This window comes from Falco biarmicus, chromosome Z (assembly GCF_023638135.1).
Source record: "Falco biarmicus isolate bFalBia1 chromosome Z, bFalBia1.pri, whole genome shotgun sequence".
In the NCBI taxonomy this organism is placed as follows: Eukaryota; Metazoa; Chordata; class Aves; order Falconiformes; family Falconidae; genus Falco; species Falco biarmicus.
Genome location: NC_079311.1, coordinates 31161490 through 31179629, shown reverse-complemented (window position 1 = coordinate 31179629; position 18140 = coordinate 31161490). Strand labels below are relative to the sequence as shown.

Sequence of the window (18140 nt, the reverse complement as noted above, 5' to 3'; positions counted from 1 at the left end):
CTGGAGGGCTTGGCTAGGGGACGGGGCCGCTTCTCTGAGGGCTCTGGGATTGGGTCGACCGGCCGAAAAAAAAATAATTAAAAAAAAAAAAAAAAAGAGAGGTGGGTGGTGAAGGCAAAAGAGGGGGAATTAAAAAAAAAAAAAGGGGGGGGGGGGGAGGTGTGGAAGCAGGACAAGAGGGGAAAAAAAAATAGAAAAAAGGAAGCCGTCCTCAAATTGTGCCAAGCCTGGGAGCGAGCAGGGATGGTGCACCCCGGCTGGCTCTGCCTGCTGCAGGGCTCCCTCCTCCTGCTGGCCAGAGCGCGGCAGAGCCGCGGCCCCGCCGGCGCCTGCCCGTCCCACGGAAAGGTAAGCGCCGACGCGTGGGGGGCACGGCCGCCCCCCGCCCCGCGCCGCCCCGGCCGCCGGGCACTGCCGCGGTCCCGCAGGAGCGGCGGGGGTCCCGGGTCCCGGCGCGGCGGCCCTTCCCTCGGGGGCGGTGGCGAGGGGACGGGGTGCCGGGGCTGCGGAGCTCGGGCAGCGGCCGGGGCGGGGGTGGCTGGCGGGAGCGGGGCGGGGAGGGCGGTGCGCGGGGCTGCGGCCAGGTGGGGCGACCACCGCCGGTGCCGACGGGGCAGCGTGACGGAGGAGGAAGCCCCGGGACGGGCCCTGGCAGGACCTTTCCCTGCGCCGTGCGGGCGGGGCTGCGCCGCTCGCAGCGGGACGGGCCGCCGGCAGCGCCTTGCCCCAGCACCCCTGCCCGGCGGCGGCCCTTGCCCGGCGGCTGGGCGCCGAGCGGGCGGGGCGGGCTCGGGCCGGCAAGCGGCCGTGCCCCTGAGGTGGAAGCACGGCTGTAAGTTGTGCTCGGTTTTGTGCGTCCTCTAACATCCTCAGCTTGACTGGAGCGACCAGGAGCAGCACGGGCTGGAAGGTAGTGAGCGCAGCTGAGGGACCCTGCTGCGAGTTAGGGGTGATGTTCTGTCCAGCGTGAAGCTCGAGGGAAGGGTGTGATTTCTGTTATAAATCGGACACTGAGAAAAAGCAGGTCTTGCTGAAGTTTCTGGGATGAAAGGACCAAATACCATGTAGGAAAAGACTTCCTGAACTTTGTCTTAATGTGTCTGTTGGTGTTAACAGACCATCCATGCTGTCTGTTGGCATCTGCTTGCACCTGGAAGCAGCCTGACCAGAGGTGCTGTGCACCGAGATTTCCCTGGGACATGTGCCTTGCCATTTGTGTTCATCTGCACCAGGCAGGGTTACCTCATCCAGCACAGCTGGGAGCCCTTAGGAGTAAGTGCAGGAGCACTGCGCTGGGGAGGTGCCAAAGCCACAGTGGGCTCACTGCAGGGTAGGTGTGAGAAGGCTTCGCAACTATGAAGAAGGTCTGTTCTGTGACCTTTCTTCTCTTTCTCTCACTTGGAGGTGCACCTACATATAGCTGCTGGTCTAGGGGCCTCGCTGCTTCCAGCTAAGCATGCCAGCCTCCCTGCAGCTGTAGAGGCTGAGGCGTCTGTCTCCTCCCAGACATAGGGCACTGCCAGTTCAAACATATGCCAAGCTGCGTGTGCCTCACTGGACCTGTCTGCCTGACCTTGGGCTAGAGCTTAACCTTACCTTGGGGGATGGTGCCGTAACAGTTCGCTTGTGCCTGGAACCAGTTTGTCAAGTGGATTTATAGGTGGCCAGCTGTGACATTGCCCTAGAGTCAGCTCAAGCCTCTGGGGTGGGTGCCCCTTTCCTCCTGAGGGCATGAAATGCAAAAGCTGTGGGCTGGCATTAATCTATTGCAAGGAGCTAGTGAGAGCAAGAAGAAGAAAGGGGACAGCCCCTGAGAGCCTAAGCATACTTGTGAATTACTCATTTCCACTAGTTTGGTGGGACATGAAGGGAGTTTTTCTCAGGAGCCATTGACTAGACTTCTGCCAGTTACCAGCAAAACTAGAGATGAAATGTGTTAATGGTATCTCATTATCTGCTGATTACTCTGTCATTAAAATGTGAGACCACCTGTAGTTCTGGTATTGGCAGGTTGCTTCCTAGGGTCATTAGAACAGTGGTGGTAACCACACTGTCTAGGAATGGCAGCACCTGCCTTATTTGTGAAGCTGAGTGTATTCTTACCCTTACACCAACCCCTTGGGAAAAAATATTCCTCCTTGTCCCTGTGTCATCAGGGAAGGCTTTTTTGCTTGTTTTTATCATAATTCTTTATGACACCTCTTTTCTTACTTCTCTAGGTTACAAGTATACCTTTCTTCTTTTTGTCAGGTTGCCTAAAGCTTCTGTCTTGAAAGAAATATGTACATCAGTGCCTGAAAGAGAGAAGCTGCTACTTTAAGGAATGAACGTACAATACTTGAGAGGATTTTCTCATCATCATTCCAAATTATAGTTAAATCTGCAACCAATAATGTGCACCACCCTCCTTCTTCTAAAAGAAAAAAAAGAAAGACTTTGAAAACAGTTAATCTAAAATAAAGTATGCTGGAATCCTTTGGGTTATGTTCCAGTTAATAAGTGGTGTAGTCTGGTGATGTTTTCTTTTTGCTTAACATTGGAGTGTATTGGTAAATTTAAAGCCAGAATCCAGAGATTAACAGCGGAGTGCTTATGGTTGTAGCCGGTTAGTATTTTGTGCTGTGTTGTACCTTACAGGGGGGTAGTTCATTGGAATGGCTACTTCCCCATGCCCTTCAGCAGGGCAAGTAATCTGTCTGCTCTCAACCCTTGGCTTTTTTGTTAAAAGTTTTATTTTTATTTTTAATCTATATCAAACAAAGACTGAATGTGTGTTCTTTTAATAGTTGTAGCCACTGTGGTGTTTATCCCCATGTGAATTCTACTTACAGTCTTAAGCTGAGTTTGAAAGCCTCAGTAATGCAGGTGAGCAAAAGCTCAAGACGGTGACCTTTGAAAGCGTCCCTAGCATTTCTGTGTGCATTGCCACAGATGCATGGGGCACTTTACATGGCGAGTAAAGGCACAGTCTTTGCCCCAATTAGGTATAAATGAAGATGACAAGATACAACACCAATATAGGTAAAAGGGAGGGAGCAAGCCATATAGGGAGGGTGATAGGGCTGCCTGCCTGGGTAAGATATTGCATATCACATGCTTTGGCTCCTGTAGCAAGCAAAAAAATGTTAAGAGAGTATTATGGGTTGAGAAACAGTGCAATCCTGGGCTGAGGTTTGGAAGATGTGGCTGTGGCGCCAAGTGGTGAGTATGAGTGTTAAGGGTTCTGAAAGACACTGAAGCCACAGAGGGCACCAACCTGCACGGCGAGCTACACACATTGTGCTGGAAAATCTATCGTCTACATAGATGAAACAGGCAGGAGATGGAAGGAAGCAGAAGTGATGTAGAAGGGAGCAGACGAGGTATAGGTTTCCCATGTCTGGAGTTTGCATCTGGTTCCTCAGTCTTTGGACAGCAGTTTTTCTTTCCCTCTGAACCTCTGTTCCTGTATCACTACAACTGTCATTATTAAATTTTTTTTGGCTTTTGAACTCCCATGCTCTTCTAGACACTGAAAGTGCTGCCACTAGGTGCATTCTTTGTTCCTCCTGTTTCTTGCTGAATTATTTTCTGGAAGTTTACCATAATTTTACTCTTGACAGTCAGTATGTCATTTGGCCCAATTTGAGCTATTTTCTCAGAAGAAAGATGACACTTTCTCTGATCCTCTTTGGCACCTCTCTTCCAGCAGAATCATTGCTGCCTTAGCTGAAGATGCATGATGTCTGACAAACACAGTATTTGTGTATTTGAAGACTACAGGTTGCATCCTATGGTGGACTATAAATACCGCTAGAAAAGCAAGCTGCTGGGGTAGTTAAAATAAACAGAATCTGAGGCTTGGGGTTTGGGGTTTTTTTGGTTTGTTTTTGTTGTGTGGGTGTTTTTTTCCCCAAATCTTAAAAGAAACAACCTATTGGAAAGATAATGAAAATACTTCTCTGTCAGAGCCTGTGTTCTGCTGAAGCAGATAGAAGAAAGGCAGGAGGTCATGGCACTTTCCAGTGCCACCTGTGGACAAGCAGCTATGTGATTAGAGGGCAGATGTGATATGGGATGAGCACGTGCTGGTTTCAGCTAGCAATCTGCAATGCATCATTTCGCTGTCCCTTTCTTTAAGTTTTTTGTTGTTCTTGCCTAGACCCCTCCTCAGCTCCTGAGGAAAACCCCTTGATGTGTACCATGCTTTTCCAGGATTTCTGCAGTGCCTGACGCTCTTGTCCATACATTTTAGGAAGCACTGTCTGGCCTTACATGCCCCCAGTACATCTCATGGGAGGCAGTGGAGTTTGTCCTTTGTGCAGCCCTGGCTCGGGAGGGAGACATCCTCAGTCTTTTGGTAGGGAGTGGATCCTGTAGCTCCCAGTATGTTGTCTCTGTTGACAGTGTCAGCTTAAGCAGCTCCTTTTTCTTCTCCCTCATTCCCCTGCTGGCTAGGGAAAAGACTTTCTCTTTTTCCTTTTTTTGTTCCAAGCCATTTTTTGGCTGGGCTGATACCTTGAATTAGTTCATAGCCAGCTGTTTTTCATCTGGGGAGGTGAGGTAGGGGAGAAGGCACTGTGCCATAGTGCTGAGCATTCAGAAATACCTTGATTTGGGATTATGTAGTTGGAGGTCAAACTTGAGGCATGGAGGAGGTGTGGTATGGCTACTGTGATGCTGCTTCAGGTCTTGATGTGCCCGCAGATGGGGAGACCTGTGTTCTCTTGTGGGACTGCTGCTCTCTTCATTAGGCTGCCCCTCATTTATTTTTTTTTAACCCTTGTTTCTACTTTCTCCTGTCACAAGTAATGTGTTGAGTACCACCTGTAACTTGGAGAGCGGAGACAGAAATATGTGTCTTGATGTAATACATGAACCTGACTTTTGTTGTTATGCAGCCGAAAGTGAAATTCCTAGAGTTATACAATGCAGCTCTCTTAAGCCTCCAGGACACCACTTTGACTGTAATTTATGCTGGTTTTAAAGCACCCCTCTCTGATGTAACAGCTGTGTAGAAGGATCCTACTGCAAAGGAAAATTGGGTTGTAGCACCTTTATCTACTGAACGCTGTCAGGGAAGTGAGGTGAGGGAAAGGCAGTGCCAGTGACGGCGTATACTGTGATGCTGAGCAAGCCTCGGCACTACTCCTGTGCTGTCTCACAGCCACCTAAAGCATTGTTTTAATGGCTTCCCTTTTATGGTCTTGGGGAGAGATTATACCCTTGCTTTTTGTTCTCTGAAGAAGCTGTAGTGAAACGCGTGTGAGCTCTGGGAAGGGGGATGTGAGGGTGCCAGAAGGGATAGCAGGGGAAGCACAGACCTGCTCAGGCACACCAACGACTTTGCTCCATCCTGTCTCACATAAGGCAGTAGCAAGCTTTTTGCAGGGGTCTGGCATAGAGGCAGAGCAAAGCTGGGACTCCAATCTCCACCTTGTGCAGGAAAAGGAGATGCCAAAAGAGTGTGAAGCACTAGCATGTCCCGAGCAGCTGTAATGCTACCTTTTGGAGGGAAAGTGAGCTTTGTGAGCTCCTGTTGTAGCATCACCTGGTAAGGATGACCAACTGCTAGTGCCCGGAAACTGTCTGTGCAGGGTCTGGGGAGGTTTCTCATGAGGTTTCTCATGTTTCCTGTAAGAAACAGGACGGTTCTCCAGCCCCTCACACTGGCTTCTAGCAGTTCTGAGAAGGGAGGTCTGAATGGTGCTTGGGGTGGGTTGCAAAGTTCGTGATAGCTCCTGGTGGCATAGAAGTATCAACAAGGGTGCCCAGCTGCTCCCCTTTTCAAGGTCTCAGTCTCTAGGACTGTGTGAGAAGTTTCATTAGGTTGAAGCCTGCTATCTTCTGCCTGCGCTGCAGGCTCTTCAAAGGAAGACTATTTACTGTGTGCCTGATGGCCTGTGTGATTTCCTTGGTAGTACTACTAATAGTTGGCAGTATTACTCTGCTTTCAGTATCCGATTGTGAAAGCTGGAGTGATTTGCAGAGCAAAAAAAAGTGAAAGTGAAATGCCAAACATCTTTCTGGCTGGGCTGTGTGAATTGTCCAGAGCAGCATTGATGATGGGCATTAAAGCCTGGTACCATCTATCTGGACTTGAACCTTCTGGCTTTGTTCAGGAGCTGAATTGAAGTTTTAAGCTGGCTGGTGACCACTAGTTCCTTATGATTCCTTGCAGTTGTGACTGCTCTTGTGCACTGCCATGTACATGATCAGACTTGTGTGAAGTGAAGGAGTGTTGACCTCTTGACCTCGTGCCTGTCCTAGATGCCTCTTCTGTCTTTTTGCTTGCTTATAGATAAAAAGTAGCACTTCTGGTCCTTCTTTGTTGCTGGCTGATGACTACTTCCCATTAATTTCTCACTGTAGTGGTGTGTCCTTCCAGTTTTCCCTCCTGAATAACAACAGGAGGGAACCCTGTGGTGTTCTCCCTCTTGTTTTACTTTGCATATTTATTTTCCTGTGTTCTTCCTGGGTCTATGTCATACTCATACTCACCTATTGCCCTGTATCTTAATTACCTCTCTGTGCTGCATCATGTTTTTTCTCCCTTCTTCCCGTGGTCTTCAGGAGAGTTTTTATGCTCTGTAAGTCAGGAGTGAACTCCAAGAGTGTCCTATGGGATCTGGAGTTGTAGCATGGTGTTACCAAGGTCTGAAGTATCCTTCAGACTCTTTACATGCTGCAGAAGTGTGTGAGGAGCTCTTTGGAGTATAGTTGGTTTGTGGATCTATGTGGGTAAACTGGACTGGTGGTAGCACTTCACTGAAGTGCTGCCTGATCCATGGCCTGAGTTTGACATAGAGAGCTGCTGGAGAAGGTTGTCCAGGATGAGCCATTGCAGAGCAGTCCTTAAGATTAACCTTTCTGACCCTGGGTCTTTAGTATCAGAAATTTATAGGCAATGTGCTTCCAATAAATTCCTCTAAGCAGCCTGTTCTGCATTTGGCAGGCAGGCAGGCTGCTTAGATCAGCACACATGCACACTTAATGCTAACCTCAGCTCTGAGGCTATCTGCTGGCTAAAGGCTGACCAGATGTTTGAGTGCATCTGGAAGCCTGTTCTCTTACTTAGACATGCAAAGGCTACCTCTTCCTGTCTGCACAGAAAGATAGAGACTGTGTCCATTGCACCAGTAAGGACAACTGCACCAGCAGGGTGCACATGGTAGGTGATGGAGGTCATGTCTGCTGTTGGTGTAAAGTGACTTGGCAAGATCCATTTTGCCCCATCTGCTTTCCTGTCCCCCAGGATTGCTTAGGGCTTGAGCACAGCCCTGTGCTCTGGTATTCCTGGGGATGCTATGAGGCACATTTTGCAATGGAACAATCTTAGTCTGATTCTGACTTCCTGATGGCTGTGGTTTATTGAGAGACTTTAAAAGCTAAATTAAGAAAGAAGGAAGCTTTTTCCTCCTTTGTGTTTGAAATAGTATGCCCTGGAACCACAGGCCGAGTTTGGTCTGCAGAATTTTTTCCCTCACTTTCCAAGGTATTGCATGCATGTCTCTGCTACTTAAAAAAGGTAGCTCAGCTGGAAGAGGTCCTGTACATCCCTGTAAAGTTTCTGCCCCATATTTCTGCCTGCTCCAGCAAGTCTGCCTGCCAGCAGTGTTGTGTGTTTCTCATTTGTTTGGTGTCTCGCTCAGAGTGGAAAGTTCTTCTAAGATGCTGTGGCATTCTCTAAGTGTCACATCAGTTTCTTTGAAAGGTGCCTTGCTATGCTGAAGTGCTTCAGCAAAGTGATGCCAGCTTTTGCCTTGTTAAAAGGTGGGAATGTCTGGAGCATGGCCTGCTTGGGCTGTGCTCTGCAGCTGGTTTTGCCAGATGCTTGGGTGACAAGCCAGGGGGTGTTACTGTTGAGAAGACCCAGTGTTAAGTTTCAGGAGGAGAAAGCCAAGGCCAATCTTCTTGTGTTTTTAATTAGTGAAATTAGAATTTTGACCTCAAGAGCTGAGAGAAAGGATGGTCAGAAAGTACTGACTCTGTGTGAGCAGAACCACCGCTGGCAAGCTGCTGAGACAGATGACCTGCTGGCTTGGCACCATGCTTTACTTAAGCCCTGGACTGCAGTGCTGTGGTGTAAATGTTTGTACTTACTCAGCTGTGTCTCCCTCTCCCCCAGCAAAGCGAGCTGAACTCCTTCCTGTGGACCATCAAGAGAGATCCCCCATCTTACTTCTTTGGCACTATCCATGTTCCGTACACACGTGTCTGGGATTTCATCCCAGAGAACTCCAAGAAGGCCTTCCAGCACAGCCACATTGTGTACTTTGAGCTGGACCTCACTGACCCCTACACCATCTCCGCTCTCACCAGCTGCCAGCTCCTGCCACAGGGGGAGAACCTCCAGGATGTGCTGCCCCATGACATCTACCACCGGCTCAAGCGGCACCTGGAGTATGTCAAGCTCATGATGCCATCCTGGATGACCCCAGACCAGCGGGGCAAAGGGCTGTATGCAGACTACCTCTTCAACGCCATTGCAGGCAACTGGGAGCGGAAGAGGCCGGTGTGGGTGATGCTGATGGTGAACTCTCTGACGGAGGTAGACATCAAGTCGCGAGGCGTGCCTGTCCTGGATCTGTACCTGGCCCAGGAAGCAGAGCGGTTGAAGAAGCAGACTGGGGCTGTGGAAAAAGTGGAGGAGCAGTGCCACCCGCTCAATGGGCTGAACTTCTCCCAGGTGAGACAGTGGTGTGCTGGGTGCCAGGCTGGCTGCTTGGGTGGATGTCGCAGCAGCAAGAGCACGGGCTGGGGTGTGTGCTAAGTGTGAGACTTGTGTTTGCTCCCTGTAGTCCCTGCCTTTACCTGTGCCCCCAGGAAAGCTTGCTAGCTGTAGGAGTTCAGGCCACATCCTAAATTTATTTAGAGCTGCCCTGGAGAGACCCCTGTCCGCTTCCCTGGGCTGCCTTGGGCAGGCTCCACCCCAAGAGGCACCAGACCTTTGGATGTCTGTTCACTGACATTGAGTGAGCTGCCCTGCTGGAGCCCAGGGCAGGCTGGGGCTCACTGTCTAAGCTTGATTTTGTAAAAGCTAGTTAAGAAGAAAGCACTTGTGGGAAGCAGAGGTGCTGCGAGTAAAGCTGAGAAGTAAGTGCTGATTGGGAAAGTATGCCAGTGGACCTCTTAGTGCCTTCAGAAATAAGGGCCCATCCTTTGCATTGGGAAAAGCGTGTTTCAGTTTTGGGTTTGGTGGTTTTGGTTTTTTGCTTCCTTTAAGACCAGATGAGGGTCAGCACAGCTTCCTGCAGGGAGCTCCACAGGCTACTGTGGGCCCTTGTGCAAATGCCTTCATATTTTCAGACCAGCTGGAGTTTAGCACTGTTGTTCATGCAGTATCACATCAGGCAAGAAGACTGACCTCTCTTGCCCATGAGTTGGATGGGGCAGTTATGGGCTCTGCTTTCTGAACTAAATACACCAGGGAGCTGCATCTGTTGCTGTCTCTGCCTGCCCAGTGGGATTACAAGCAGGCATAAGGCAGCTCTCTGGCCTGGGGTAACTTTGCTGCAGGGAGGTGCTAGTCTGGGGAGAGAAAGTGGTGTTTGCTTAGGAATAGGCAAGACCGGCTGTTGCAGCGTGCCCTTGTAGCCCACGGTGGGGGGACCTTTCGTTGTGGGGTGAGGAGTTTCAACTGATGCCCGACCCTTTCCCCTGTGTTGATGCAGTCTCCCGTGCTGAAGGGAGCTGCAGCCCAGCAAAGGCAGGGACGGCAGTTTGGGGCAGATGTCAGAAATGCTGCTACCCTGGCCAATCTTGGCAGGGACCATAATGCAGGGAATGGCACTGCAGCCCACACTGCATTTTACTTATGCTGTCCTTAATTGCATGCAGGATATCTGCACTCTTCTCTTCCCTTGTCTGGAGCTGGGCAGTCTCATTTGCATCTCCAGTCTTTTGCTTAACTGTGCTTTGAATACTTGTGCTGTCGCTGTTTGCTCGCAGCCGCCCTAAAAATGGCCTGGGAAGTTTCATCTCCACCACCTCTTACCTGGTTAAGGCTTTATTAACATTGTTATTAACATTATTGCCTATGTTTTTATGTTGCTGAAACTGCCCCTTTGGTTTAGTATGATAGAAGTGGGAGGGCAGGGGCGTGTGCTTCCTCCACTGCCTTGTAAGAAAGTAGTAGGAAGGCTGAGAAATACAGGTTGCAAGTCATGTCCCTGTCAAGCTTATGCAACTGTTGACGCTTGCTTTAGGCTGTCACACAGCTTTCTTCAGAGTGGCTGTTGCTGTACTGTTTTGCAGGCGGAGTAAATGCCAAGTGAGCTGGCAAACTGCATGGGTGGGAACACAGACCCGCAACATACAGCTGCCCAGCCTGGTGACATTGACTGTCAGAGCCCAGCTGAGGAAGTCAGGGTAACCAGAACTGCAGGAGAAACTTAGCTCTGGTTGGGAAAATCACAGCCCGTGATGACCCCATAGTGGGTCGAAGTGTGCACGTGCACCATGTGAGCTGTGGCTGCTCTCACACCTGCTCACTTCCATAGGGAAGAGGCATGTTGTCCCATGTGGGAGCAGGTCTGGAGCAGCTCTTGCACTGCAAATTCACACCCTCACTTCTGCCCACAGCTAGATTTCCAATATGGGCAGCTCAAGGAAAAGGAGAACCACAGGCAGATGCTTTTTGTGTTTCTAAGCCAATTAATTTCAATTCCAAGCCAAGGCATTTCAGAGTCTGACTTGTGAACTCTCATGGTTGGCAATTCTGTAAATCTTTGATTTCAGAGCTTTCTTCTCAGTTTGTTGAGGCAGTTGATTTAATTATGTGTTTATATTAAACCAAACAAATACTTTGAAATAAGCTCTTTGAAAATGATTTTCCGTGGTATTGTGCTGCTATCTGGGAACTTCCAGTATCAGGCTACTTCTGTGTCTATCTTTCAAGTGGGTGAATACACAGGGACAGCTTATAAACTTCTGCTGGGGAAAATGGGGACACAAAACCAGAAGGAATGGTCTAATCCTGTACAATGAATGTTTTTTGTTGCACAGAGATGATTTCCTTGCCAGAGAAGCAAGTTCAGTACTTTCAGTTTATGCTTCTGCACAGGGTTTGCTCTTTCTTTCATTTATGGCATGGTTGTACTACTTGATGAGGAGGACTCCCAGGCCAGTTAGAAGCAATACACTATTACTGGCTAGGTCCCACTTTTGATCCATACTGTTGAACAAGGCCCGTTTGGTGTGGGTAGTGGTTATTGCAGGTGAAGTCTGCAACAGTTTGTTATTGATTGTGTTGATGGAGTTTTACAATGCTCAGTAGCTGAAAAATGCAGACAAACCCAGGCTAGAGACTTCCTCCTCCTCCTTGTGAGGAGAAAGAGGAGAAAATATACAAAAACCCACACACATACAACAGCTAACACTGCCTGTCATGGGGCTCTTTTTCTTTGACTGTATTTGTTCCAGTTTCCTCTTTATCTTTTGTTTTATGACTCTCTTATTTTACCTGCCAAATCTGTCTTGTTCTTGCTCAGCTCAGGCTGGCTGCCCACATAGCCAGGCCATAAAAGTATCATTTCTATATGGTACACAATGATGTGTAAACAATCTGTGAAATACCTTACTGCCTCCTAAATCCTCCTCTCTTGTTCAAAGATCTATGTAACTGTAGGGAGTACGGAAAGATTAGTCTGTCTCCATGCCAGGACCATGGTGTTTATTTTCCTGTTTCGCAACTGTTTCTGTCCTAGTTTGTCTTGAAGACTTTATCCCACCCCACCTTTTTTCATGGGTAGTGCCTTTCTTGTTGCAATACCGTATAAGGATGCTGGTCTCACTCCTAGCAGCAACTGGGCTTCTAGAAGATAAAAGGCTTTGTAGCTATACACAATCTACCACTGCTGACTCCCAGCACTGGAGTCAATACCTCAGACCTCACGACTGTTCCTTTCAAGTTACGCATGTGCTTAGACGTTTGCAGGATTGGAGGCATTAGTGCTCCAGCCTAAAGCCCATGCAGCTTTGCTGTTGGCTCTAGCTGTAGCATCATGAACATCAGTTTGGTATTGACTCACAAAATGAGCTGGCCTTGGCCCTTGCCGTGCCACACACTTGAATTGGCTGTGCTTTGGCACACTCAGATGGTGTCCAGGCTGTGTTTCTGACAGACTCGTTTGAGCTTGAACACAGAAAGTTTAGGCTTGTGACTACCCTCTGCATGGGACCCCGGCTTGAGCCATCGCTAGTTCCTAGCCAAGACCATAACCTGTTTAGCTTCTCCAAGCTTGGGATGCTTGATGGAAGACTACCTGTTAGATGTTCTTGATTTGAGAATGGTTTTTGCCATGTGGCTTTCCTGTGTCCAGACCCTTGCCACGGCACTCTGTTCCTACCTAAGCATCTGAATACATGCCTACATCTTTAAAAGTAGTCTTCAAAGCTGCTGGGGTGTCAGTAGAAAGCAGAGAGCCACTAAGGACTGACTGCTCTTGAAATCCTTGCTCCAGCTCTGAGACAGAGCACTTGAAAGTCTTATCTTTTGCATCTTTCAGCCACTTCCCCAAAGAGTCAGTTGTAGATAGAAGATGAAGCAAACACTTCTAGGATTGATCATTTTGCATTAATTAGGACATCAGTTGTTCATGTTTTTACTCGAAGGGCAACCCCTGCAAGCAACAAAGTGGTGAGAGATTCCTGCTTTTCTCTAAAGGGTTCTCAGGTATTCCAATTTCTGGATCACTAAGAAGACTGTGAGAGCTGTAGACTCCTGCTTAGTAAATACAACCCTTCTGACTTACCAGTATAATTTTTCTTGCTTAATCTATGTACCCAATTGGGTGAAAGGACTAGCCTTGATTGCCCCTGGAATAAAACTAGGAGCACATCTGTGGGGCAAAGTAGGAAGCCAAGGCACCCACTGCCTTGTTAGGTGTGGAGGGGGGAGCTGGTTGATTTTTTTTTTCCCTAAGAAAGTTAGAGGAACGGCAGTGATGGCCTGCAATTAGGCCCAAAAGGCATGAAGTTAAAGGGAATTGTGCTAGTCTTCTCACTTCAAACAAAGGGCCTTTTTTCTACATTGAATTGATCATTTATAACATTCGTCTTTAATTTCTGGGGTGATGAGGTCAGATCTGGCAGTGTTTCCATGCATGAGACCCTGGTTCAGGTTCACTTTTGCCAACAGCAGTAACTGAGAACCTTGAGAAAGAAAGAGCAAGGAGAGGCATGTGGTGGGAGCTCTGCAAAGAGTAGTTCAGATCCAAACTTGGAGCAAAGTGAAGAGCAATTGCTTGATGAAAGAGCTGACAGAGGAGCAGAGCACTCACTGCTGAACAAGTTGGACAGGACACTACTTGTGGTAACCTGATTGCATCTTCTGCCCTGAGGGTGTAACTTCAAGATGTATGCATCAGGAACAGCCCTCCCTTCTCAGGTGATGGGAACATCAGGGTTTTCTGCACATGAACTGGAGCTGAAACAACTGCATTGATCCTATTTGCATCTTTGGCTGCTTGAGTCTATGACCTACATTTGTTTTTGTTTTCAGTTTGTATGTAGACACACCTGCAGCCTCCACGTCTAGACATCAGGCAAGGGGAATGGGCTGGCTGGTGGGAACCAAAATAGCTAAGGCTTCGCATTTCCATTGTCATAATTAGAGTTTAATTAAGATCTTATTAAATACCTGAAGAGTTCAGAGTTCTTTCTTTACTGAGAGTGAAAGGGGAATTCAGTTACTGATCTGCTGTCTCTGCATTCAGAAGGGTGGAGACTTTGTTTCAAACAGCCTGGACTCTGCGGTAGGGCTTTGAAATCCCAAACTGCATTTTGCTGTGGCACTGGTTTACATGTGCCACTGTAAGCTTCTAGCATTTGTACTCTGTGTGCCTGTCAACCAGCTGGATTTGCCTATTAAAAATGCCCTTTGTTCAGCATACTACACAGCAGAAACAGAAGACGTCAGGTGGTAAATGTGGCTTTGTCTCTCCTTGCAGCTCCCACAGATGGCCCCTTGCCTGGGCTGGCTCCCAGTGTTACGATGTGAGCATGCCAATACCTTTCCCCTTTTCCCAGTTCGTGAGGGCTGGGTGATGAGTTGTGTGTACACTGCTGTGAGTGTGCTCGTAACTAGGTTATCCTGCTCTCCTCTGACAAGTCAGCACTAGGTTGGTGAGCTGGTCGGCAGACACACTCCAATGACACTTGATATCCTCTAGCTTGGGTTGAGAGTACTGCTGCTGCAGAGGAGCACAGCCCTGTCAATGGGCTGAGGGGTCCTGGGCATTGGGGGCCACTCAAGGGAGTGCACAGAAGCTCTGGACTAGATGCTTTTTGGAGCAGCTTAACCAACAGTAAGGAGTGTGGAGCAGGAAGGGGATGTGGGCTTGGCTCATTCAGCTGGTCAGGTAGTCAGGTGTGTCCATACTAAGCTTTGGTCTGCACATCCTTAGGTCCTGGTGCAGACTTATGGTGACCAGTCGCAGTGGCCTGATGCTGTGGCTCTGTCTGACACCTGATCCTGAGCGCTCACTGCTTATTGCCAATTACTGAACCCAGACTGTGGGACTGTAGCTGCCAACTTTTCCCTTGGACAGGAAGGTTGCAAGCTGTCAGGACAACCTAAAGGCACATGCCTGCAGAGTTGTAGAAGACCAACTTCCTTTCTGATTGAAGAGCTGGTCTGCACTGCTGTCACCTTCCTGCCCAACAGCTGTAGAACAGTTCCTATTTGGCCCAGACTGCATTGCCAGGTCCATGGGTATACCACTTGGCTCCTGCATCCCAGTGACATGGTTTCTGTCCCATGGCAGTGGTTCTGAAGACTAATTTTTAGTTTTCTTCAACAAACCTAGACATATCCAGACCAAAAATACAGCCCAGCTTCAGCTCTCAGCTAGTGGAATTTGTGAGGGTTTGTGATTCGCTGAAAAGCCTCTACTATCAAATTTCTCTACCTTGTGCGGGTGCTGCAACTGTAATCAGTTTGCCCTTGAATGTTCGTTTTGTTAAATGAAGCAAGTGGAACCCCTTGAGCCTTGGCCAGCAGGGCATGTTTTCTATGTGTTAACTATTCCTCAGCTTTTCCCAGGCCTAGCAGAATCTGTCTTGTGTCATGGCACTCAAGCGTGTGCTTCGTGCAGTGCTGTTGTCACTACCCTCATCTTTCCTTGTTTATGCATCGGAGTTTGTCTGTGGTTCTTCCAGGCACAGTGGTTTTCTCAGAGCTCATGCCTGAGCGACTCAGTCTTTTTTACTCTTCACTGCTTCCCAGGAAAGGGAGAGTGTAACCTGTGGTGGTGTGGTCCAGTCTCTGCCTGCTCTGTGGCCAAGATGAACTGCAAACCAGCAGACAATTTTTGTTGTAACAGAAGTTCCAGATTTCACAGCACCTCTGCTTTCTTCCCCTTATTATTTTGCTCCTCTGACCTTTGTTTTACCTGTAAAATCCATTAATGATAGAGTTGGGGGTTGCTGGGTGTTTTTTGCTCTCTAGGTTGTTGACATGTATATTGAATGCTGTATGGCAAAGAATTTCCCCTGCAGAGGTGCTTAGTAGCTTACATAGTGTTCTCATCTGCAGTTACATATTCAGGTCTACTAACTACCATTTCTTTTCTCCACGTCTTCGGTGTGTGATGTGTTGGGTTTGTGTTTCTCTAAATTCCTACTGCCCGTATGCTTTATTCAGAATTCTGTTCACTGATGCCATTGCCTTTACCAAGTAAACTTGAAAGCTCACAAAAAGCTATCAGGATTTTGGAAAGGGTATGTTTTCCATTATCCTTGCTGTTCTGCAGTTTTCTATAATCTTGTAAGTATTTCCAATAATCTTCATGAAGGATTTTATTAATTAGAAAGGTTGATTTCAAGTAGGATGAGGAAGCTGAAAAACAGTTTTAAGATGTCTACTGCTTTATCTGGCCTAATGCAGAAAGGGAGCAGCAGGAACATTTCTTCATTGCTTTTGATAACCTAGGAAAGATTGGGTCCCTCAATAAAACTATTATCGGGCAGAAATCTTAGCAGGTAGATGCACATCCGCACAAGGCATCATTCATTTCCAGCGTGCTTGGGTGAAGGGTGCTTGAACACAAAGATGTGTGAACAGTTTTGAAAGAATTAGACAGATATATAGTCACACCAGGGAGTCTCATGTGATGTGTGTCCCACGTGGCATCTTTGGCTAAAGACATCCCTCAGCCCCTGACAGCTTGAATTGAGGGCAAGTGCTAGGGAAAGAGCCACTCTGTAGGTGCTCTGCTGACATTGGAGATAGGGTGCTGGGCTTCTGCCTCACTGGGCAGGTGTGGGAACATCATTCCCAAAATGTTACTGGGGCTGCATTTTCCAGAGGGTTGGCTGAAGTGAGCAGCTGAAACAAAGGGCATGACTTGTCTCTGGAGATGCTGAGCTGTGCCAGTGGGGACAGAGCCTGTGCATCCACATGGGCCTGGCTAGGTGTCCTGTGTGGGAGTCGCCTGGTGCCAGGCTCAGCTGAGTGCACCGGTAGCTGGCTGCCCACTTTCCTTCCTCCAGGTCAGCCTGTTTGCTTTTGGAAGAGAGAGGCCAGGGTAGGCTGGGTGTCTGGGTTAGTGTTCCTGTCACCCCTGCATGTGCTGTGCCCTCAGAAAACAACAACCTTTCCTGCTGGTTTTCAGGTGAGATGGTGTTACCAGGGGTGCAACAGCCCTTTTCCTTCCAAAGCCTAGCCCTGGCACGTGTGATGGTCCTGCATGCAGTGCCTGCAGTCCAGGTTGTGCTCTGGGTCATGCTACATCTGTCCAGTCTCTTGGAGCATGCAGTCTGTGTGGGCAGATGCTTGGAGACTCAACCTGAGACAAGTGGCAGTAAAAGTTGGTGCTCAGACACAACAGCTTTCAAGCTCCATTGGCTCACCGGGAACAGGAAGTGGTCTTGGAAGTTGATAAGGAACAGGTCAGCAGACCTAACCTTGGCGGTGTCTTGGCTGGAGCACTCAGACTTCCACATTTCCTTCCTTTTCATGAAGCTTATCTTTATTGAGCGTGCAAAGGTCAAACAGACAAGCGTGTGAGGAGCAGTTAGCTGTGCAGTCTGAAAGCAGGGAGAGGTTTATGAAGGGGTCCATCCATGCAACTTAAGACCGGTCCTGTCAATTAAAAACAAATGTGTAACAGTGTTTAGTCTGCCACTTACTGTGATCACAATCCTGTCATAGAACCGTGTAAGGGAAGATTTAGGTAGCTGGCCTTGTGCATTTCTCAGTCTCTTTGCTCTAACAAGATTAGCAGGATTGCTGGTTTTGGCCAGAACTCAAATTAACCTTTGGCAAAAAAAGATAGGCTGTTTCAGACTTGACCTACATGAAGTGCCTGGTAAATGCAGTATAGGAATGTTCTAGCAAATATGTATATTTTTTTAAATGGTAGCTTTTATGTGGTTTTGTGTTGCTCTATTTTGTTTTCTGAGCATCATTCTTTTTGCACAGAGGCTGCATCATCAACGTACTCAGTGCTCCTGTCTGACTTTCATCTTATTTACTCAAACCCTTAATTTCTGTGTGGATTACCTATAATTTATCAGTGTGTCCCACAAACTGTACCATGTGAGAAAAATATTTCTACATCTTTATGGACCATCAGGCTGTCAAAGCTCAAATGAACTGTGTTTGCAACTGTGCATCAAATCTTGCTGCGATTTTTTTTTTTTGCTGCAAGTAAACCATACTACTTGATCCAGACAGCAAACATCGTCCCATGGATGATCCTCTCTCTCAAAGATATAAGCTGAGGTCTGTGTATGTCTGGTGGTGAGGTGTTGTCACACTCGCCACTTGCAGTAGCTGAGAGACCCCACTGAGATGCGTGGCTCTGGGAGAGCGTCCTGCCTTGTTGCTGTCTTGAGAGTGTCCCAAGTACAGTTAGCACCCTCCACCTGTCAGAAGTGGCAGTTGTTGGCTTACTGTGATGTCACACAGGATGAGCCATTTAACCTGCACCAGGGAGACAGGTTTCATGGTGTGTTCCACTTGGCTAAGCAATGAGCCTGCTCCAGGCATGGCTCAAGCTTATTTTCACTCATGCTTGAGGCAGGGCAGCAGAGGACTGCATCACTAGGGTCCTTGGCTTTCCTTTTGTGGCACCTTGTGGCACTTTGAAGAGTTTCCTGCAAGCTCAGAGAAAGTGTTTGGACTTCTTGTGGGAACCAATTATATAAATAAAACA

At 48.2% G+C, this 18140-nt stretch overlaps 1 protein-coding gene across 1 annotated transcript in view; it reads left to right on the top strand.

Annotated features, from left to right (window-relative positions):
• Nucleotides 1–210: 210 nt before the first annotated feature.
• Nucleotides 211–18140, top strand: part of TRABD2A (TraB domain containing 2A) — an 83353-nt gene continuing 65423 nt past the window's right edge. The window contains exons 1-2 of the mRNA XM_056325770.1: nt 211–348; nt 8108–8668. Coding sequence (XP_056181745.1) covers nt 244–348; nt 8108–8668 — 666 coding nt within the window. The 5' untranslated portion in view covers nt 211–243. The remainder of the gene's footprint in view (nt 349–8107; nt 8669–18140) is intronic.